The sequence below is a fragment of the Furipterus horrens genome, unplaced genomic scaffold, assembly GCF_987537825.1.
Source record: "Furipterus horrens unplaced genomic scaffold, mFurHor1.1.pri manual_scaffold_12, whole genome shotgun sequence".
Classification (NCBI taxonomy): Eukaryota; Metazoa; Chordata; class Mammalia; order Chiroptera; family Furipteridae; genus Furipterus; species Furipterus horrens.
Window position 1 is genome coordinate 58,117,160 of NW_028327182.1, and position 23,750 is coordinate 58,140,909.

Sequence of the window (23,750 nt, forward strand, 5' to 3'; positions counted from 1 at the left end):
TTGCAAAGGGTAAATTTTTCTCTTTCATGGCTATGTTCATTGCAGTGTTATTTACAATCACCAAGATATGGAAGCAGCCCAAATTTCCACCAGTAAATGAGTGGATAAATAGATGAATTTAACAGAAATGTAGTTTCAGTCCATTCATGGCTAAAAACATTATGAAAAGTACTAATAAAAATGGATTTGCTGTTTTATTTATGATTGGGATTTTCAATGCTCAAATATCTCTAAATATTCAAAGAAGATACTCCAAATTGCAGGTTAGCATAACTGGATAATCAGCATTGATGTACAGAATTTCCAGAAAAACAAGGCATCATTAATATCTAGTGAATTATTAAATAAAAGACACTTCAATAACTAATAAATACTCAAAACGAAGTACCACATAGTTTAGTTAAATAGGTACATTTACATCAATTTTTATTGTTTATTGACAAGCCTTAGTTAAACATATGTTTTGGAGATAAACAAGAGTGATAAGATGAAAAATCTAAACTAACTTTCAGATATGCAAATAACAAAGCAATTTAAATAGGTTATATCTTTGCTTTGTTAAAAATAAAAAAAACTGACAGGCAATTTGAAAATTCTAAAGTTGTAGGGCCTCCTAGAATTCAGATAAGATTTTTTTTATAGCCTTGGTTCTCTTTGGTAACATCCCTATTGTTCTTGGGGAGGATAATCAAAGAATATCTTATCCAGTATCTCTTTTGCCCATGAACTCTCTTCATGACAGAGTCTATACTCTTTGATAGAGCCAAGTATCCAAGCCAAGTATCCTCCATTTAACAGAAACTCTAAGAGTGGTTGATCATACCTAAAATATTCTTCCATCATTAAGATAACCATCATTCATTTTAATTTTTTTGGATATGATTTTTATTGCCATAACATTCAATCTGTTTTCATACATAACTGGGCACAGTTGATCATTTATTCTATTCCATTTCTTATCACCATGGGCACCCAGACTAAATTATCTTTTAGTGTCTATAGGTGAGGAAAGTTGATGTTTAATATTTTTGTGATGATGATCAAGAGTGTTATATATAATTATGCAAAATGATAATATGGCTCTGAGGCATTTCATTTTCAGACAACTTTCACTTAATGGGAGAAATAGAATAGTCTCCAAGTTCAAGTTACTATACTATATCAATCTTACCTTTACTCATAATAATAATGTAAAAATATTCCTAGGATAATTGTACAGCAGTACAAAATTTCCTTTACTGATAATAAATAAAAGTTAAACAAAAATATTTTGCCAACTTAGGCTGCCTCAATTTATTAAAACCTTTAATTTTATGACTTTGAAGCTTGAACTGCTTTAATATTACCTGTAAGCACATGTTTTAAAGAATCCCCCATACATTACTTACTTGTTTAAGCTTCTTTAGATCTTCATCAAGTTCTAAGTTGTCCAAAATGACAGCAACGAACAAACTCAGGAGGATCTATAAAATGGTTAAATAACAATGAAAAAACCCATATGCCATTTAAGTATCAAAATATTATAAATGTTATATAAAGTATCTACTTGAAATATGTACCATATAGAATGCATTAAATAAAAAATAGTCTTTCCCATTAATTTGCTGCTCTAGTCTTTTCAGTGACATGAGCAGTTATACGCATGGGATACAGTATTATTGGGCCACTGTGAATGGAGATGGAATAACCAGTTCATCTCACGTGCATGGTCTAGACATGGCTAAAATAAAAAATAAAAATAAATAAAAAGTCATGTAGTTGTGAATCACTGCATAGGTATTTTAAGGTACTTATCTCAAATACATTGAAGGAAATGCATATGTTAACTGAAATAAACAATATACATATTAATTTGCTTATGAAGTCAATTTAAAATGAAAATAAAGGAAAAATTTTATAACTCAATAATCCCACTTCTGAGACAATATCCAAAGTAAATAATCTGAAGTACTGATAACATTTATATTTACTAAGGTTCTTTATAAGAGTTATTTGTAATAATGAAATACTAGATATAATATATAACCTATGTAAATAGTTAATACAGTTAACAGAGATCTCGATTATAAAATTCATGTAGCCATTAAAAATTCTCATTCTGGTAGCTAGACTCGTAGAAGTCTCCCTGATATTCACTCACTTTTATGAGTCTCTAAAGTCCCCACCATGATGAATATGGCTAGTTTGGGTAATCAACAAGTTACAGAAATGATCGTGTGTGATTTGTGAGATTAGGTGATAAGACATTGTGGCTTTTCCTGTGATCTCTCTTGGGTCACCCACTGTGGTGGAAACCAGATGCCATGTCACGAAGACATGCAAGGGACCCCAGGGAGAGGCCCATGTGGTGATGGGCTGAGGCCTCCTGAAAACAGCCCTAGTGATCCATCTTAGAAGAGGATATTTCAGTTCCAGTAAAGCCTGCAGCCTCTGCCAACAGCTTGATTAGAAACTAATCAGACAGTCTGAATTCGAAAACTAGCTAAATCTGTCTCAGATTCCTAACCTGCAGAAACTGTAGGAGATAATAAATGTTTTTTTTTGTGGTGTAAGCTCTTAAGTTGTTCATAATTTGTTATCTGGAAATAGATAATTAATGCACTCATAAATTTTAATGACTATTGAAAAAATGCTTACATTACAATAATAGATGAGTATATGTGATAGAAGTGCAACCATGTACAAAAAGGAATAATAGATAAAAGGCTAGAAGGAGGTTCTCTATAAATGTTAATGGTGTGTGCCTTTGTGAAATATGGATTTTCCTCTTTTCTTTGTTTTTCACCATATTTTTCAAATTAAAAAAGGCATATGCTTCTTTTAGAATGGGTAAATAAGGTAAAAGAAAGAAAACAACAAAAAATCAGAATTTTAAAAATAGTTTAATTTCTAGTCTCTTTTCAACTTTGAATTCTCTACAGTTCCACATTCATTTGATAATCTCTTTTCATTCCTAACTTATATTCTTCCTTTTAATTTCTGTCTTAAAAATTATTTCCATTTGTTAATATTGGATAATGAAGCTTTCTCCCTCTTGCACCACCTCAGCTCTTGCAGCTCCTGCTAAGGTCTCTGATTCACAGTGACACTCTAGATGTTAGTTTCCTTTGGCTGCTATAGAATTGCACAAGGTTGGTGGCCTAGAACAACATAAATGTATTCTATGACAGTTCTGGAGATCAGAAGTCCAAAATCAAGTTGTCAGCTGGACATGCTTTTCCCAAAAGCTCCAGGGAAGGATCCTTCCTTGCCTTTTCCAGCTTCTAGTGGCCCCAGGTGTTCCTTGGCTTGTGGCTGCATCATTTCAATCTCTGCATCCATCTTCACATGGCTTTCTCTTTCTCCCTGTATCTAGTCCTCATCTATCTTTTTTTTTCTTTTCTTTTTTATTATTCTATTACAGTTGTCCCATTTTTTCCCCATTACTCTCCCCTGCCTTGCCCTCCTCCCCCCTCTTTCACAGTCAATCCCCACCCTGTTGTTTATGTCCCTGGGTCATTTATATTAGTTCCTTACTAGATTCTTCCCTTCTTTGCCCCCTTATCCTCCTCCCCTCTGGTCACTGTTAGTCAGTACTTGTTCATTGTCATATCATCTATCTCTTATAAGGACACTTGTCATTAGATTTGGGCCCACCTGAGTAATCCAAGATGATCTCATCTCAAGATTCTCAATTTAATCACATCTGCAAATACCCTTTTCCCAAATAAGGTCACAATAAAAGGTTCTGGATTTAGAACATGGGCATATCATTTTTGGGAGGCCTCACTCAATTCCTTTCACTCTCCACCTGGTCTCTGGCTCGTGCTATTGTTTTTACAATGCAATTGTTCCTATATATTGACTCTCAACTCTCAGGAAACTTTGAAAGTTCTACATTTTCAGGCAGAAAGTATGGAAGACTTGTTCTCAGGACATCTTTCAGGCCCTCTTGCTACCTAGACCTCTCAGGCAGCTCATCAACTCTGTCCATGCTGCCCCTTGTCCATGTGGGGGCCCCAGCAAGGCTATTTCCCCCCTAAGTTCAGACAAGAAGTAGATGCAAGACCAATCTTGAAAGTCAAAGCACACCCAGGTTGGTACCAGTGCTGTTGTTGCCCCTGAGAGTAGCATGCCACCCTACCACACAAATATGCTTTGCCTTCCTGCCCCTTTCTAGAGCTTTCTTCCTCCTTCATGCTCCATCCCAGAAAACATTCTTCTTTCCTTTAAGAAAGCAGGAATGTGAAGGAAAATTACAGTGAGGGTTCAGTAAGAGGCACATGGGTGTGAAGACTGACAAAGAGAAACTAAACCCAAGTAAAGTATCACACATGTAGTTCTGTGCCCTCAAGCATTTAGATTTCTGAGAGCTGATTTGGGTAAATGGATATGGTACATCTTCTGAACATTAAGATTGTGAGGCACTGAGCCCAAATTTGTACTATCAAATCAACAAGATACAAAGGAAAAGAGTGATTTTGGCAGATAGGAAATAGTGAGGAATGCTTTCTAGGTGTTATGTGCAAAAACAGGATTTTGGGAGCATGTGGCTAATTAGGGGCCTGGTGAGCAGCTAAGAGCAGCCAGCATGGCTGCCAAGGAGGAGGCTGGGACATGTTGGAAAGGTAGGAGAGGGCAGTTATAATAATCACAAAGTGATGACATTAGTTTTTTCGCTTTTAATTTTTTTTCTATTTCAGATGTCATTGCTTTTCTTTTTTAAATGCATGCCATGTAGTTATTTTAAACTGGATTGTTGAAATGGTAACTGGACAGTGTAAAGTGCAGTTTGACATAAGGTTATTAAATATATAACATTTTATTTATTTATTTTTAAAGAAAAATTTTATACATTCTCAGAGAAAAGAGAAAAAAGCTACCTTCATAGCAGAAAGATAAACAAACATGGGATGCCAGCTGCGCTTTCTCGTTATCCTGTAAATAAGAGTTTGATTTTCAGGATAGATAGAAGGCAAGACTCAAGAAGAAAAAGCTGAAATATAATTGGGTGACTTCTGGCCAAGATGGAGGTGTAGACAGACATGCTACATCTTCCTCCACAACTAAGAAGGAATAAAACTACCTCAAAACTAGAAACAACCAGAAGTTCCAGAAAATCAAACTACATGGAAGTCAAGCAAACAAAGATATAAAGAAGAAATACTCATCCAGACAGGTAGGAAGGGCAGAGCAAGGGCAGAGAGGACGCGGTGTAGTGGTGGCAGCAGCGGTGGCAGTGGCAAGCCAGCAGAAAGCGCAGTCACACATTTTAAAAAGTCAGGAAGGACACCTGGGGAGCATTCCCAGCTCTTCACCGGACCTCACAGCCCATGGTCCCAGCACTGGGGAAAATCAAGCCTCATTGCTTCTGACTGTGCAGACCACTGGGGGTTGGAGTGGAGGCAGAAACTGCCAATCGCAGCAGAGTCTGCTTGTTTAAAGGGCCCCCATGGTCCTAGAACATCACAGACCCACCCACTCTGGGAATGACAGCCAGGGCAGCAGCTAGAGAGGCGCCAGTCCAGTGCAGAAGTGGAAGAGGTGCCTGAAAAAGTGGCAAGTGCTGGGCAGGTGGCATTGTTCCCTCTTGGAACCCTGCCCCACATAGAGGGCCACAACGTGGTGAAACAGGTTGCCGTGTACTGACTAATCCATAAGGCTCCTTCCCTTACAACATAATAGGAGTGACAGGTCCACCTGGGACACAGAGGCAAAAAAACACAGGAGCCTGTCAGGATGAGGAGACAGAGAAGCATGGCCCAAAAGGGGGAAAGGATCAACGTTCCAGTTGGAGAACTAACAGATGAGGAGATGGACAACCTAACAGATGCAGAATTCAAAACACTGGTGATAAAGATGGTCACAGGCTTGACAGATATGCTTGAGTATGGCAAATGCATAAAAGAAGAAGTGAAGGCTATGCTAAGTGAAATGAAGGAAAATCCACACAAAACCAATGGTGAAGGGAAGGAAACCAGGGTTCCAATCAATGATTTGCATCATAAGGAAGAAAAAAAACAATTACCAGTGCAGAATGAAGAAGCAAGAATTGAAAAACATGAGGAAAACTTCCCAAATATTGTGAAGGAGATGGGCATAACGGTCTGGGAAGCACGGAGCGTCCCAGGTGAGCTGGACCCAGAGGGGACCACACCAGGACGCATCATGACTGAGATGCAAAGCTATCATTTAGTGTGGAAGGGAAGATGAAGTGCTTCCCCTACAAGATGAAGCTAAAGGAGTTCACCATCACCAAGCTATTATTATATGAAATGCCAAAGGGACTTACTTAAGAAAAAGAAATCAAAACTATGAACACTAAAATGACAACAAACTCACAACTATCAACAACTGAACCTAAAAAATAAAAACAAAATCCAACTAAGCAAACAAAAATAGGAATAGAATCATAGGTATGGGGATCATTTGGAGGGTTGTCAGCTGGGAGGGGGAAGGGGAAGAAATGGGGAAATGGTGCAGGGACTAAGAAGAAAAATTGGTTGGTACAAAATAGACAGGGGGATGTTAATAATAGTATAGCAAAAGGTGAAGCCAAAGAACTTATATGCACGACCCATGGACATGAACTAAGGGAAGTGGGATTGCTGGAGGGAAGTGGGGTACTGGGCAGAGGGAAGCAAAGGGAAAAATAATTGGAACTACTGTAACAACATAATCAATAAAATATACTTAAAGAAAAAAATGGAAAAGCTTTAGTTTTGTTAGGAAAAATGCTTAAGGGTCTTTGCAGTTTGAAAGCCCCAGGACTACATGCTGCTGTGAGGGGTTTTGACAATAAATTTGAGAATTATAAGAGAAACCTTATAGTTGCCTTTAAACCATCATTAAATCAAAGTTCATTCAACAAACAGCCTCGAATGTTTAGGCAACACTGATTAATTAACATGACAATGTGATGGCAAAACCAGAAACTATTTAAAAATATGCATAGAGCTTAAGTTTCCTCTCAAAACTATTTGCACATGGACTTTTAGCTTGATCTTTGTCACCATATTTCTGAAGTGTATGGCAATGTGATAAGGTGACTGAAAACTTGGCACTCAGGGTGAGAGAGGACCAAAGTCTGGCTTTGACTGTGTCTGGGGAATGGCCATAGATGGTACAGGAGAGGCAGGTTTAACCTGCAGGTGATTGTGAGGAGGTGAGAATTACTTGTAGTTCTTTAATCAGACTATAATAAAGAGGCAATAACCACTGTGGTAAAGAAATACAAATGAAGGGAGGGTGGCAGGTAGGTTTCCATTAATTTTAATTTACACTGTCAATGAAACATTGTCTACAAATCCATTGCTGTGTGGAATTGGACTGAAGGTGTGGACTGAAGTAAGTGTTGGCCACTTCCTAGTGCATGGTAGTGAAAGTCATGGGAGTGGGAGGTGAATCTTTTTTCTGAAAGCAATAACCATTCCTCAATTCCTGTATTTTGTTTTGTTTTTTCATTTGTTCTCTTTTTATAGAAACCTGAGGCTATGCTCATTAATAATCTGAAATCGTTACCTTGTCATCTGAATCTTATCTTCATTCAATGTTTACCTACTTACAAGTGCCACATGTGCTGTGTTAAAAGGTTTACCATAGCCACTGAATGTGATTCACAGGTTTACATTAAAATATTAATATAATAAAAAAATTTTTAACAGAGATTTGCCATGTTAAATCAAAGAGCTTCATCATTTTCATGAAATACCTTTACCCCTTGCCAGTTTTAAATTATGCAACCAACCTGCTCTGCTTTATTTTTTAATATTTAGATTTATATAATATTTAAATTTGTAATGTAGCATCGAATACTACATCACTATTTTTTTAATGATGTTATTTTGGGGCGAATAAAGACTAATGATATACCCCTTTCATTTCTTCTTGAGCTTTGTTAAAGTACAAATGATATATACTTTCATTAGCAGAATTTCATTTGCATAATGTTTTAAAAAAAGATTCATGTAAAGAGATCCAAGATGGTGGAGGAGTAAGTGGAAGCTACACTAACTTCCCAGGACCAGTCTGGAATTACAACTTAATTGTGGAGAAATCATCTGGAATAACGAACTGAGCACTAGTTGGAGAGAAGTCTTATAACCACACACAGACAGAAAAGAGCGCTTCATCACAACATGACTGGTAGGAAGTGTGGAGACACAAAAGGGCTGGCTGGGCTCCCATGGGTGGCAGCTGAAGGGACTGAGAAACAGCTCAGTATCTGGGAGTTCCCACTGAGAAGGCGAGGGTCTAAACCCACAGCTGGACTTCCCAACCTATAGCAACAGAGAGAAAAGTATAATAGTATCTGGCTGTAAAAGGCCACAGGGTTTTTTTCTAGCCCTAGAGAAAAAGCTAGGGAAAAAGAGCTCTTAAGTGGAACACATACAAAAATATTTTGGCACCACTTACTCTAGGCTCAAGCAAAGGTAAGGCAGAGAGGACTAGAGACACTTGGGGAGAATTTGGGGTGGTGGCTTTGAGGGGAGAACTGGGGGAGCAGCTGACCAGGTCACAGTGCTGACTCATTCTCCATACTGCAGGCAGACCATTCCCCTCCAATTGGTGTCAGCCAGAGGGGAAGCAAAAGCCCCACCTACAGGAATTAAGCTGCCCCTCCCTCAGTCCTTAAGCCAGACTGATGATCACAGATTGAATAGATTAACAACTAAAGGAGACAGACAAAGGCAGTAGATCTCTGGTAGTCTCCAAAAGGCTGCCTAGGCCCAGACTGGTACATGATCTGACGCCACCAGGGGCAGATCCAGGAAGTGCAGATCAATCTAAAAAGCAGCAACAAACAATAAGAGCCACAAAAATGGGGAGACAGAGAAACAATCCCCCATCGAAGGGAAAGGAAGAATCTCCAGAAAGAGTGCTAAATGAAATAGAAGTAAGCAAACTATCAGACATCGAATTCAAAAGATGGATTATAGGGAAGCTCAATGAGATCAGTGAGCTAAAAAAAAAACCTACAAAGAACTCCAGGGAAACTACAAGGAACTTCAGGGAAACTAAAAGGAACTTACTGAAAATTACCCCAGCATTAAAAAGGACATAGAAGCTATCAATAAGAGCCAGGAGGAAATGAAGAATACAATCTCTGAATTGAAGAACATAATAGAAGGAATTAAAAGCAGGCTAGAAGAAGCAGAAGCTCAGATCAGCGAGCTGGAGGACAATGTAGAAAAACATTACCAGACAGTGCAACAAAATGAAAGAAGACTGAACAAGACTGAAGAGGCTCTAAGACAGCTGTAGGACAACATGAAATGCAATAATATCCATATCACAGGAATTCCAGAAGGAGAAGAAGAAAAGCAAGGGATAGAAAATCTCTTTGAAAAACTAATGACAGTAAACTTCCCTAACATGAGGAGAAAAAGAGTCATGCAAGTCCAGGAAGGACAGATGGTCCCAATGAAGATGAACCCCAACAGGCCCCCTTCAAGACACATCATAATTAAAATGGCAACATTCAAAGACAAAGAGAGAATCCTAAAAGAAGCAAGAGAGAAACAACTAATAAAATACAAGGGAGCTCCAATAAGGCTATCCTCAGATATCTCAGCAGAAACACTACAAGCCAGAAGGGAATGGCAAAAAATATTCCAAGCGATGAAAAACAAAGACCTCCAACCAAGAATACTCTACCCAGCAAAACTCTCATTCAAAATGGAAGGTGAAATAAGGAGTTTTCCAGGCAAAGGAAGGCTAAAAGAATATATCTCCACCAAACCAGAATTGCAAGAGATGCTAAAGGGGTGCTTTAAGAATATGAAGAAACAGAAAGAGACAGAGAGAAAAACAAGTACAAGGGGAAAATGAAAATGAATAAGTACCTATTGATAATATCCTTAAATGTAAATGGATTAAATGCACCTATCAAAAAACATAGGGTAGCTGAATAGATTGAAAGCATGACCCACATATATGCTGTCTACAAGAGACCCACCTTAGAACAAAATATCTACACAGACTGAAAGAGAAAGAATGAAAAAAAGTATCTCAAGCAAATGGACATGAAAAAAAAGTTGGGCTAGCAATGCTTATATCAGACAAAACAGACTTCACAGCAAAGGCCATAAAAAGAGACAAAGAAAGACATTTTATAATACTTAAAGGAAAAATCCATCAAAAAGATATAACCCTTGTAAACATATATGGACCCAACATAGAAGCACACAAATATCTAAGGAAAATTTTGAAAGACTTGAGGAAGGATATAGATAACAACACACTTATAGCAGTGCACTTTAACACCCCATTGTCAACAATGGACAGATCTGCAAAGCAAAGAAACACCAAAGATATGAGGCATCGAACAACACTCTATACCAAATGAACTTAATTGCTATATATAGAACTTTTCACCCCAAAGAAGCAAAATATGCCTTCTTTTCAAGTGCATATGGAACGTTTACATATAGACCACATGGTAAGACACAAAACACGCCTCAACAAATTCAAGAAAATTAAAATTATATCAAACATCTTCTCAGATCACAATGGCTTAAAATTGGAAATCAACCTCAAGGAAAAAACTCAAAAACATTCAAACTCATGGAGAATGAATAACATGTTATGAAATAATGAATGGGTTAACAATGACATCAAGGAAGAAATCAAAGTTTCTGAAAACAAATGATAATGAACACACAACAACCCAAAACCTGTAAGATACATCAAAAGCAGTCCTGAGAGGAAAGTTCATAGCAATACAGGCCTATCTAAAAAGGAGAAAAAAAATCTCAAAATAAAAGATCTAACCCTACAGCTACAAGAACTAGAGGAAGAATAACAAACAAAGCCCAGACTGAGTAAAAGGAAGGAAATCATCACTATCAGAGAAGAAAAAATGACATAGAGACTAAAACAATTCAAAAGATCAACAAAAGTAGGAGATGGTTCTTTGAAAAGATAAACAAAATTGACAAGCCTTTAACCAGGCTCATCAAGAAAAACATAGAGAGGAACCAAACAAATAAAATCAAAAATGAAAGAGGAGAAATCACAACCGATACTATAGATATACAAAAGATTGTAAGAAATTATTACAAACAACTGTATCACAAGAAATTTGACCACCTAGATGAAATGAAGAAATTTCTGGACACATATAATCTTCCAAAACTGAATCAAGAAGAAGCAGAGAGCCTGAACAGACCAATAACAACTAGTGAAATTGAAGCAGTAATCAAAAAACTCCCGGCACACAAAAGCCCTGGACTGAATGGCTTCACAGGTGAATGTTACAAAACATTTAGGAAAGAAATAACTCCTATCCTTCTCAGACTATTCCAAAAAATCCAAAAAATGGGAAGACTTCCAACCTCGTTCTATGAAGCCACTATTACCCTAATTCCAAAACCAGTTCAAGACACAACAAAGAAAAAGTTACAGGCCAATATTGTTGATGAACATAGATGCTAAAATCCTCAACAAAATATTGGAAAACAGGATCCAGCAACACATTAGAAATATCATACACCACGATCAAGTGGGCTTCATCCCAGGGATGCAAAGATAGTTTAATATTCACAAATCATTAAACATAATACACCACATTAACAAAATGAAAGACAAAAACCACATGATCATATCAATAGATGCGGAAAAAGCATATGATAAAGGACAACACCCATTTATGATGAAAACTCTCAGCAAAATTGGAATAGAGGGAGCATACCTCAACATAATAAAGGCCATATATGAGAAACCTAAAGCCAACATCATTCTCAATGGGCAAAACTTAGAGCATTCCCCCTGAGGTAAGGAACAAGGCAAGGGTGTCCATCTCTCCACTCCTATTCAACATAGTTTTGGAAGTTCTAGCCACAGCAAGAAGACCAGATAGAGAAATAAAAGGCATCCAAATTGGAAAAGAGGAAGTACAACTGTCATTATTTGCAGATGATGTAATAGTGCACATAGCGAACCCTACAGACTCCACAAAAAACTACTCGACCTAATTAGTGAATTTGGCAAAATAGCAGGGTACAAAGTCAATATTCAGAAATCGAAGGCATTTCTGTACACCAACAATAAAATATCAGAGATATAAACTAAAAAAAAATCTTATTCACCATAGCAAGAAGTAAAATAAAGTACCTAGAAATAAACTTAACCAAGGACATAAATGACCTGTACTTAGAAAACTACATAAGACTGAAGAAAGAAATTAAGGAAGATACAAATAAATAGAAGCATATACCATGCTCATGGATGGGAAGAATCAACATCATTAAAATGTCTATAGTACCCAAAGCAATTTATAGATTCAATACAATCCCTATTAAAATACCAATGACATATTTCACAGACCTAGAACAAATACTTCAAAAATGTATATGGAACCAAAAAAGAGCCCGAATAGCCTCAGCAATCTTGAGAAAGAAGAACACAGTAGGAGGAATCACAATACCTATTATCAAACTATACTGCAAGGCCATGGTAATCAAAACAGTCTGGTACTGGCATAAGAACAGACATATAGATCAATGGAACAGAATAGAGAGCACAGAAATAAACCCAGGTCTATATGGTCAACTAATATTTGACAAAGGGGGAAGAAATATAAAATGGAGTGAGAAGAGCCTCTTCAACAAATGGCGTTTAAACCTGTTTAAATATAGAAATATTTAATAAAGTTCATAGTAGAGAAAGAAATAAGATTAAAGCTGACATTGAAGCTAAAGGGTTATCTTCACACTATAGAAAAAGGAAATAAAAGTAGTAAAACTGAACTTTAGAAAAGAAATGACAATGAAAAGGGACCGATATTTAAGGTTAGTGTCAGAATCTAGAGGCAGCTAGGGTGAAAAATGAACCTGGTCTGGGCAGCAGGATGTGGCAGCAAACACTGGTGGATATATGCTAATACTGACTTTTCAAAGGAATGGTATGTTACCCTTGCAAGCTTTGAAGTAAGCTCCGGGGATGCTGCAGCTTGTGAGCTCTGAAATTCACTATCTGGTGCTGCAACTACAGTGACTTGCAGGCTTAAAAACAAACCTTGCAAAGGGCTGGGACTCCTCGGGGCCTGCATGGAGGACTGGGAGTCCCCATTTCCCTTGCTCCTACGGGCCCTCGAGTCAGTCTGGGAGTAGTCTTCCCCCTCCAACCCTCAATAAAACCATTGCTGGCTCCCACATTAGCCTCCAGGTGATTTCTCAGAGCAAGGTTGTTCTGACAGTTAGATGTAACTATATACAGAGGTCAGGAAAATACAAAATAGTATATACAGTGACAGAAACAGAAATTATCAGCCAAGAAAACACATTCTAAAATGGTAAGTCTGCCTTTTCATAAAAATAGACCATAACTTTAAGCAGTCTGAATCATGAAAACCCAAAAGTGAGTATATTGCATAGAATCTTCATGCCCAAACAAAAATGGAAGAAATAAGAAAACTAGAAATAAAACTTGTGTAGTTTATTGAATTTTGCTGAAATGGACTATGGCTAAATGCAAAAAAACAAGTTTGTTGTGGTTATACATATAAAACTTAAAACATAATGAATGCCTGGCAAATCTTTAGTTCAGGTGAGTTTGGTTTTTTCAGGAGCATGTAAGGGGTGAGAGGAGTAGCTAGAAAAACAGAAGAGGGGCCCTAAGGATTTCTTGTAGCTGAACACCTATTAAAATTCTGAGGCAAGAGCCATATTGAACCTGGAAAAGAATGCTTTAAATTTCCAATAAGCTAGAAAGGCAACATCCCACAAATACGTTTCTATGTCATTCATAAAAATTCTAAGGATAGTTGCCAGGCTTCCAGAGACCATATAGGTGGCATTTTCCACACTGAATGCATTGCCAATGTTAAAAATATCTTGTGAATGGGTATTATAATCTGAGGAAAATAAAGATTTAGATACCTGGAAAATTTTAATAGTTATTTTCCGCTTCTTCATTACATTGGTGATTCATGTTTCAATAGTGATCATAAAATAAGAAAGTGACTATATTGCATCAGTTGTATATTACATGGAGAACAAATACTTTTTTTCCATATTCATATAATGGAATGCTAGAGACCTGTTAAAAGTGGCAACTAGCTAAAGCATAAATATATATACATGAATTTTTTAAAGTATATTTTATTGATTATATTGTTACAATAGTTCCAATTTTTCCCCTTTACTCCTCACTGCCCAGCACGCCCCCTCCCCCAGCAATCACATACCCCCAGTCCATGCCCATGGGTCATGCATACAAATTCTCTGGCTTCACCCTTTCCTATATTATTCTTTTTTAAAAATAAATAATTAATTAATTATTATAACAATAAAAAATAACAATCGTCCCCTCTCAGACTTAACATCCTTTATAATCTTTATAAAGGACAATGGGTGAAGGTCTCGTGCTCCTCTAGTTGCTTCAAGCTGGGCATGGTCATAGTCCTACCTACCCTTGGGTTCAGAAATCCCTAATAAGAGTGGGGGTGTGGAGGAAAGGATGACCTTCCCACATGGGGAAGGATTGTGCAGACTCCAGGTCAGTTGGCTGTCCCTGGAGAACAGGCTGGCATCCTTGCTGTATTCTGGGGGCAACAGATTTGGCAACAGGGTTAAAAGGCATCATTCAATCCATAACCACTAGATGACAAAGGACAAGTATTAATTTTTCAATGTCCCACGTTAGGAAAATAAACAGATTCTTTAGAGGAAGGTGTGCCAGGTACGTCACACTTGTCGAGAACACTTTTGCCTACTATACTTAGTTTTGACTGAGGGGAATATTTTAGATTTTCCCCCTCTCAGACCTCTGGACACTTTCTGTCCAAGCCATTAGGACAGAAAAGAGAAACCAGTTTTAAGCCAATCCCACAGACCACCCCATTCTTCATCAACTCAGCCACTTAGTTCAGTCAAACCATTGAGTCCTTTGACATTCTTCTTGCCTGTAAATTAAGCATCTTTGATGATGCCACAGACCTACTTTAATTTTCAAATGAAAACAAACTTTAAATGAAAAGAAACTTTAACGATGCTTAGCTGCTCTACTTTATAGTCTACCACTGAGCATTGTGATTTTCCTTGAATCACAAATTTTCTCATTAAGATTACCCTCCTTGTCATTAAAGGGACTGTATTAAGTCCATTTTTAATTTATCCTGTTCATCTGCATAAACACAACAAGAGCAGCAAATGATCACTTACGATCTTTATGTCTGCTTTGCTAGAACTTACACAAGGAACCTTTAGGGTGACCTTTAGTCTGCCCTTCAGGACACAGAAGCTGAGCCACATAACTGCCAGTCAGCGTTGCTTGTAAACACCTGTCTTTTCTAAGTCCTTCAGGTTTTCCATTGTGCCTTAAGGTTCCTTCTAGCCATATTTCAGGAAGCTTCGTTGCTTCCCTGCAGAGATTGCCATGGACTGCACAACCAACCAATGTACCACGCCTTTTTTCTTGTGGGCTTTTATTACATTTGAAAGTCAATCCGAGTTCCTCAGGGCTTTTTGGTAACAACCAGAGCCCAAGCATGTCTCCTTTAGGCATGATATCCCAGTCAAAGTCTTGGTCAACAAAACCTCTATTAACAACTGGTCTTATTAGTTTTATACAAAGAACCTTATGTCATTACTTCTTGAAAATGCCAATGTCTGGAGAGATCAGGTAGGGAGAAAAATATACAGTGTGAAGGAAAATCTTTGTCCTTCTAATATTCACTAAAATTGAATTTCCATTCTTTATATTTTCTTTTTTTCGCCTATTAAAATTTTTTATATGTTTGTTGTCCCACTTTTTTCCCTATTGCTTCCCCACACCCTGCCCACCCCTTCTCCCACAGTCAGTCCCCACCCAGTTGTCCATGTCCATGGGTCATTTATACATGTTCTTTGACTAGACCCTTCCCCTTCTTACCCTCTTCTCCCCCCCCCCCACCTTGTCACTGTTAGTCTACTTGTTTACATACTTCTGGTTCAATTTTGCTCATTTGTTTCTGCTGTTCATTAGTCTCCTGTAATAGGTGATAGAATAACGTGTTTTTCTTTCATTGCCTGTCTTATTTTGCTAAGCATAATTCTCTCTAGTTCCTTCCATGTTTTTGCAAATGGTAGAAGTTCCTTCTTTCTTTCTGCTATAGAGTACTCCATTATGTAAATGTACCGCAGTTTTTGATCCATTCAGCTACAGATGGGCATTTAGGTTGTTTCCAGCACTTGGCTATTGTAAGTAGTGCTGCTATGAGCATAGGGGTACATAGGTTCTTTTGAATTGGGGTTTCAGGATTTTTCGAATACAATCCTAGCAATGGAATTGCTGGTTCAAAAGGCATTTCCATTTTTAGTTTTTAAAGGAAATTCCATACTGTTTTCCATAGTGGCTGCACCAGTCTGCATTCCCAAAAGCAGTGCACCAGGGTTCACTTTTCTCTGCATCCTCACCAGTCCTTGTTTGTTGACTGGTTGATGATGGCCATTCTGTCTGGTGTGAGGTGGTATCACATTGTGGTTTTCCTTTGCATCTCTCTGATGGTTAGTGATGTTGAGCATTTTTTCATATGTTTATGAACATCCTGTATGTCCTCTTTGGAGAAGTGTTTGTTCAGGTCGTTTGTCCATTTTTGTATTGGGTTTTCTGTCTTCTTGATGTTGAGTCATATAAGTTCTTTATATATTTTGGAAATCAATCCCTTGTCTGAGGTATCATTGGCAAATATGTTTTCCCATATGGTTGGTTCCCATTTCATGTTGCTGATTTTTTTTCTGCTGAGCAGAAACTCTTTAGTTTGATGTAGTCCCATTTGTTTATTCTTTCCTTTATTTACCTTGCCTGAGGAGATATATCAGTGAAAATGTTGCTACGCGGGATATCTGAAATTTTTCTGCCTATGTTTTCCTCTAGGACTTTTATGGTGCCACAGCTTACATTTAAGACTTTTGTCCATCTTAAGTTTATTCACCTGTATGGTGTAAGCTGGTGGTCTACTTTCATTTTTTTGCACGTCTTTTTTCCCCTTCTTTCCATTTATAATCACACTATCCTAGGCCATCTTGCAGGCTATAGTTGAAAACAATCTCATTTTTTGTATAGGTCAACAGAAAGTCAAATGTAATCAGAGCACTGTAAAATGGGAAATGTTCAACACAGGTGTACTTTTAAATGAATTCTATAACATCAAGTTATTTAATTTTCACTTTGTGATGCCCATATTTGTCAACAAAATGTGACTATTCTCAGAAATCTGCCAATGCAGAAGCAAAATCAAGTGATTGCTGTTAATCTAAGCACTTCCAAGGTAACAAAAAGACTACCCACAATGGATGCTTAATTACATTTTCTCCCTTTCAGTATTCACATCACAGGGTTTTATTTTGAAACAATAATAAACAAAAAAACATTGAGAATAAAAATAATAATAATAAAGTCTTTTAATTAGTTGTCTTCTGCAGTTTTTAATCCCCAGTTCATTGGCAAATGTGAGAGAAAAGATAAATTTCACAAACATTTGGAAAACGGAAGCTAGGACAGATATACAGAATGTGTACCTGGCCAATAAGAGAGCCATTTTAAAGGGATTATAGATAATGGCTATGAATATGCATTTGCTAAACAGTTAAGCTTTATTTTCATTGTGCACTGGAAAATCGGTGTCCCTAGGGGGCAATGGAATAGGCTGCTGTGCTTTAAAAAAATTTTTTTAATGCCAGAACAAACATCAGGGAAACATTTTCTTTTTTTCTTTTTTGCTGCTTGGTACCTGCCAGTCCCTGGGAAAACTAAATGAGGAACTCACTACAGATTGTGAGGCACCAATGGCCAGTTTGAACTAAAAAACAATTAGAGTTTGTATGTGTATGTAGACATTTTTTTTCATTTGGGTTGCAATGCTTTATAGTAATTTTGCTAAAAGAAACATACAATTTAACAAAAATGCTCATTGTAAGGTAAGTTCAAGGCTAAAGATGGGCTTATGGAATGAAGATTTTTAGCTCATTAAATGTTCAGTTTTTAAGAGAGTGTATATATTTCATATATTATGTCCATGTACACATTTACATGTTGGTCCACAAACAATGTCTGACTGCTTTATTACTAATATTTTAAACTCTATTTTAGATCAGGTAGAGTTGAAATGACTGGGAAACAAATGTTTGTTATGTGGTCATTGATCACATAACAACAATAGCATGCACTCACAGCTGTTTCATCATTTGTATCTTTAGGCCTTGAATCATAGGTTTTATTGGTTTGTTTGTGTTTACTAGTCCTAATTCTGTACTAGTTATAGGTCCAAAGAGGACAGGTATTAAGCTTTTCCCAACTTTGGTTAGAATGTAAGCTACTATTTACACATTGTAGTTGAGATTTAGTAAACAGGTGCTGAATCAAATTGAGCTAATTTAATAGAGCTCATTATAGTGATGGTCAGTCTGAGAATGAATAAGAAAAGAAAAACAATTGCTGGTCATACTTTAAGCAAAATCTCAGTGCACTGGGAAAGTGACTTCTGTCCCTAGATATTTCGGGTAGTAGAGAAGAAATATTACAATTGTAGTTTAGTTATAGAGTGTTCTCTTTACTTGAATTAATTAGTGTTAATTTTAAAAATGACCCTGGCTGGTTTGGCTCAGTGGATTGAGCGTCGGCCTGCGAGCTAAGTGTCGCTGGTTCGATCTTCCAGTCAGGGCACATCAGAGAAGGAAAACTCTGACTCCAAAAAACCTCCGCTGCCTTGCGGCATACCTCTTCAGGGGAAAGGCTAAGGGAGTAAACCCCGACAGAAAATCCGGAGCCGGAGTCCCTAAGGCGGTTTGACGTTGTAGTCAACACCCGCAACTCCTGCGGCGCACCTGAAGCCAAGCTGTATTGACTCCGTCTTTCCCTTGGACCCTTCAGCTGCGAAGAGAGGGGGGGTCTGCTGCATGGGCAACAGCAGACCCTCCATATCACCCTGCCCAGGCTCTGTAGCTTCAGCTTCACTGGAGAGGACACTCCAGCGTCATCGCAAGATGTCGATTCAACACGGGAGGAGACAGATACCGTGTCACTCCCGAGTCGGACTGCACAGCCATTCTCGGCGGTGCAGATAGACTCTTAAGAAGCTACACCATCGTCTCTCGAGACGGACGGCTGCCGACGACGACGAATTTTAAAAATAATTTATAAATTTAAATATCTGTATAGCTGACCTTTTTACTTTAAGTTCAAAATCAGAGACATCAACTAAATATCTCAAAACTTTAAAAATTTAACATAATGTATTTTAGAAAAGTCAATTTGAGTTTTATTTAAACAGCAAGGCTCACCTAAATTATACTAGATGTAAACAGTAAGTTGAGATACATTAAAGACCTAAAGGTAAAAGGCAAAATTTAAAACAATTAGAAGAATATAGAGAATATTTTTATTACCTCAGAATAGGAAAGAATATCTTAAGCATGAGTCCAAAATAAATATTGATTATAAGTGAAAAATTGATAGTTTGACCACATCAAAATATAATGTCTAAAGATATCACAAATTGGAATAACAAAATATTGCCTAAGAAAGGACTTTTATATTGTAGTCTAGGGATTAATATCCAGAATATATGTGTTACTCCAACAAATGACTTTAAAAAAGACAAAGTAGATTTTAGAAAAATAGGTAAAGCATATGATTGGGTGAGTCACAAAGAAAATGGCCAATCAATACATGAAGAATTGCTCCATTATCAATAATTATGGAAATGCAAATATGCAAGTTAAAGAAAAGTAATCCCAGAATTCAATTCACAAAATTGTCAAAATATTAAAAGTCTAACAATATCAACCATAAGTGAGAATGTGAGCACACAGGGATTCTCAACCATTGCACCTGGGAGGGTAAGTTAGTGCACCTTGCTTATGGAGCAGAAGACCACAATTGAAAGGTACAGAGAGTAAGTATTTTAGGCTTTGAGGTCAAGAGGCAACAGTTAGGATATTGTATAGTTACTCAATCATTTAAAAATGCACAAACCAGTCTTAGTTCACAGGCTCTATAGTTAAAACCTGTGGATAAGATTTGGTATGGGTTTGCAGACCTGTGCTCCATTTTGGCAGTATTCAGGATTCTACTTTCTGCCATATATACTAGAGGAAATTTTGTACAAGTGGACACAGTGTACAAATGTATTAGTTGCAGCATTATAAAACAACCTAAATATTTACCACAAACAGAACTGATAAACAAATATGGCATATTCAGTCATACTTCATATCTTCATGACTATATAACTAAATGAGTTTTATGTGTATTAAGATAAAAAGATTCCAAAAACAATATTTAGTGAAAAAATTTAAACTATGTAGAGCTTGATACCACTTATTCTGAAAATTGCTGCTACTAATGATTTGCAAGGAGGGAAACTCATGATCAAATATAACGTGGCCTCAGAATGGTGTATGGTCATCACCGCAGAGAATTTCCCACCAGGCATCTCTACCAGGGGTGGTCATCAGTGCACTGAAGCAGTGCTTCTAGAACTAAAAAGTTAATGTTAATGTTAAAAAAGAATAGTATGAAATGTTTGTAGATAATAACCTTAAATTAAAAAACTATGTATTTTAAATGGATATATATATATATATATGAAACTACTGTATTTCATTCATTTTAACATGCACATTTATTTTCACATTTTTAAAGCTCTGAAATTGGGATGTAACTTATCATCTATGTTTTTAGTTTAGTTGTTAGTTTTTTTTGCTAATGTTATACAAAATAAGAGCCTTCTTATTGTTGATAGTATGTTAAATTTAGTAAAATATCATTTAAAACTGGAAGACAGATTCATATAGAATTTAACACAGTCATTGTCTGGGAGACAATGATCATTGTGTGGGGAAAAAAGAAGGGAGAGAGAAACTTATTCCAGGAAGAATCATACATAATATTTAAAACTGGTCAATAGTACTTTATATCCATAAATTAAAAACATCTAAACTAACATAAGATTTTAGCATTTATTAATATACAGCTTTAAATGCACACATCATCTTATTTAAAGAAACTCAGTGTTGGTGATAGCTATGATCATACATATATTTCATGGCTAGAATCTCCCCTAAAAAACAAGTTCAACTCACATGGTGATGGCAAACTTGGACACTAGGCATAGGGCATTATTAGCCACAATTTCAGATATAAGATGACATAGAGATCAGGAAAGTTGTCTGATTCTTCCATGTCACACATGCAGTGACCAGCAGAGTTAGAACCTGAATCTACATTTTTAACTCCAACTCCATACTCTTGTACTGTACCATATTTACTAGACTGCCCTCATTGACTTTTCAATTCTCAATTGCTTTACATATTTGAAAAACTTATGAGTAAAAGAGCAAACAATTTTCAATTTTAACTAAAAATGACCTTTTGAAAATAACAATAAATTATAATAAATGTTTTGAGCAGGATTAAATCAGTAGAATGAAGAAATGGAATTAGAAAGCAATGAGTTTGAAAGCTGTGCTCTGTGAATTCCTAAAGGTTTGGGTGAATCTCAGGAATCATTGGAACTGCTCCAGTGTTCCACAATCACTGGCATATTTTGGGCCAATAAGAAAAAGTTGAATACCCAAGAAGCCTGTGTACCAGATTTAATATAATATTTGTTATATTAGGAATACCTGTAGTTCACTTGAAAAAAAATCACTTTGCTGAATAATTTCCTAGGCTAGATAGTTTTTCTTGCTGTTGTCATAATGTGTGAGTCTCTGACTTAAGGATCAAATCTATATCTGCATGTAAAAAAATTTACAGTGAGTTAGATTTTCTATAAAAACAATATAAATGTTGTTTTATATTGTTTTAATAGAAAAACAATTAGATAGATTATTCCCATACATCCATTATTTTAATCATTATCTATCAAGCATTTAACCCATGATCAATGTTCTCCAAATGATTCCATAGTTTTAAAGGAACATAAACACATAGTAGGTGCCTAATAAACATTAGTTGAATTCATGAGTGAGTAAATTATTGATGAATGAATAAATGAATAAAAGACAAAGACTTAAAGGTCCTGGAAGGAAGTATGCAAAGACCTCAGCACCGTGTCCTGTGAACACCAGCACAGTCAGATTTGCCTCTGGAAGCCAGGCCTTCATTCCCACTACTCAATGTTTTTCCCTTTAGTGAATATTTTAAAAGTTGCCTCATATAAATAATGCCAAACATTTCTTTGTGATTCTTTTGTTTGAACCTAAGACTTTAAACCACGTCACAATGCACCCCCATATACTTTTTGATGAACACATCTTAGTTTTGAAAACCTTTGCCTATAGCAAATTCTACCTCTAACATAATATCTAGTTTCTCAAGCATTCTTAGATATTTAGATATTCTTTGATTCTTAGATATTTAGAATTGGAAGAGATTTTAGAGCTCATATGTAACTTGCTTTATTTTAGTAACTCTTGGGAAGAGGTGTGATTTGATTCAGACATTTTCAGTGACCATAGTCGTCGTCGGCAGCCGTCCGTCTCGAGAGACGATGGTGTAGCTTCTTAAGAGTCTATCTGCACCGCCGAGAATGGCTGTGCAGTCTGACTCGGGAGTGACACGGTATCTGTCTCCTCCCGTGTTGAATCGACATCTTGCGATGACGCTGGAGTGTCCTCTCCAGTGAAGCTGAAGCTACAGAGCCTGGGCAGGGTGATATGGAGGGTCTGCTGTTGCCCATGCAGCAGACCCCCCCTCTCTTCGCAGCTGAAGGGTCCAAGGGAAAGACGGAGTCAATACAGCTTGGTTTCAGGTGCGCCGCAGGAGTTGCCGGTGTTGACTACAACGTCAAACCGCCTTAGGGACTCCGGCTCCGGATTTTCTGTCGGGGTTTACTCCCTTAGCCTTTCCCCTGAAGAGGTATGCCGCAAGGCAGCGGAGGTTTTTTGGAGTCAGAGTTTTCCTTCTCTGATGTGCCCTGACTGGAAGATCGAACCAGCGACACTTAGCTCGCAGGCCGACGCTCAATCCACTGAGCCAAACCAGCCAGTCAGTGACCATAGTAAGTTTCAGAATTTAGGGAAGTAGCAGTAAGTAGAGGTGAGACCATAGGCTTTGAGACCAGGCAGACCTGGGAATGTTCTGACTTAACATTTATACTCTATGTGATGTTAGCAAATTATTTAACTCCTCTGAACCTCAGTTTCATTATCTGTAAAGTGGCATTATTATGTTACTTGGTTGTTCCAAATATTAGTAATAAAATTGTGAAATATTTTGCCTTTCAATAGTAGTAGCAGTTGTTTCTATTTCATGTGTTCCTAATTAATGGTAACATTTGGGGTCCCTAACTTGGAGCTTTTAACATAAGAGTAGGGCTTAAGTTTTCTTCTTAAATACGCACCAATTTATTACATAGAGATGTACAATTCACATTAGAAAGACCTGAGAATTATATCCCTTAGTATGCCATAGGCTGCATTTCATAACATTTTTCTTTTTAATAAAAATATATTGAAGAGAAAACTCTGTGACAGAAGTCATTTTTTTCTTGGATTTGGTATTGAGTACTTATTGTGCTTCTAAAATATTTGCTGCTATGTTTTATTTTTTTTCTATCTGTTTCTTTACATTGCACATAGCACAAAAACACTGAGATAATTTCTAATTAACTAACTGTACCCTGAGGTCTCCAGTGTCTATCTTCAGTTTAATTATAGCTGTGAAGAAGATAAAGTGAAATTGAAGAAAGTGTCTCTACAAGATTAGAAATAATAATAATAATAATAACATAGTTCTAGTTTGATCCTTAGATCATCTAGGATGTGAAAATCATTAGAGATCTT

At 36.9% G+C, this 23,750-nt stretch overlaps 1 protein-coding gene and 1 non-coding gene across 3 annotated transcripts in view; one reads left to right on the top strand and one right to left on the bottom strand.

Moving 5' to 3' along the window:
* Positions 1-23,750, bottom strand: part of NALCN (sodium leak channel, non-selective) — a 413,720-nt gene that overhangs the window by 145,666 nt on the left and 244,304 nt on the right. For both annotated transcript variants that reach the window (XM_090258917.1, XM_090258918.1), the window contains exon 14: positions 1,389-1,463. In XM_090258917.1, coding sequence (XP_090115043.1) covers positions 1,389-1,463 — 75 coding nt within the window. The remainder of the gene's footprint in view (positions 1-1,388; positions 1,464-23,750) is intronic.
* Positions 1,590-1,720, top strand: LOC149996251 (small nucleolar RNA SNORA20). Its single transcript, XR_016507546.1, has one exon. It is a non-coding gene; the product is annotated as a small nucleolar RNA SNORA20 (small nucleolar RNA).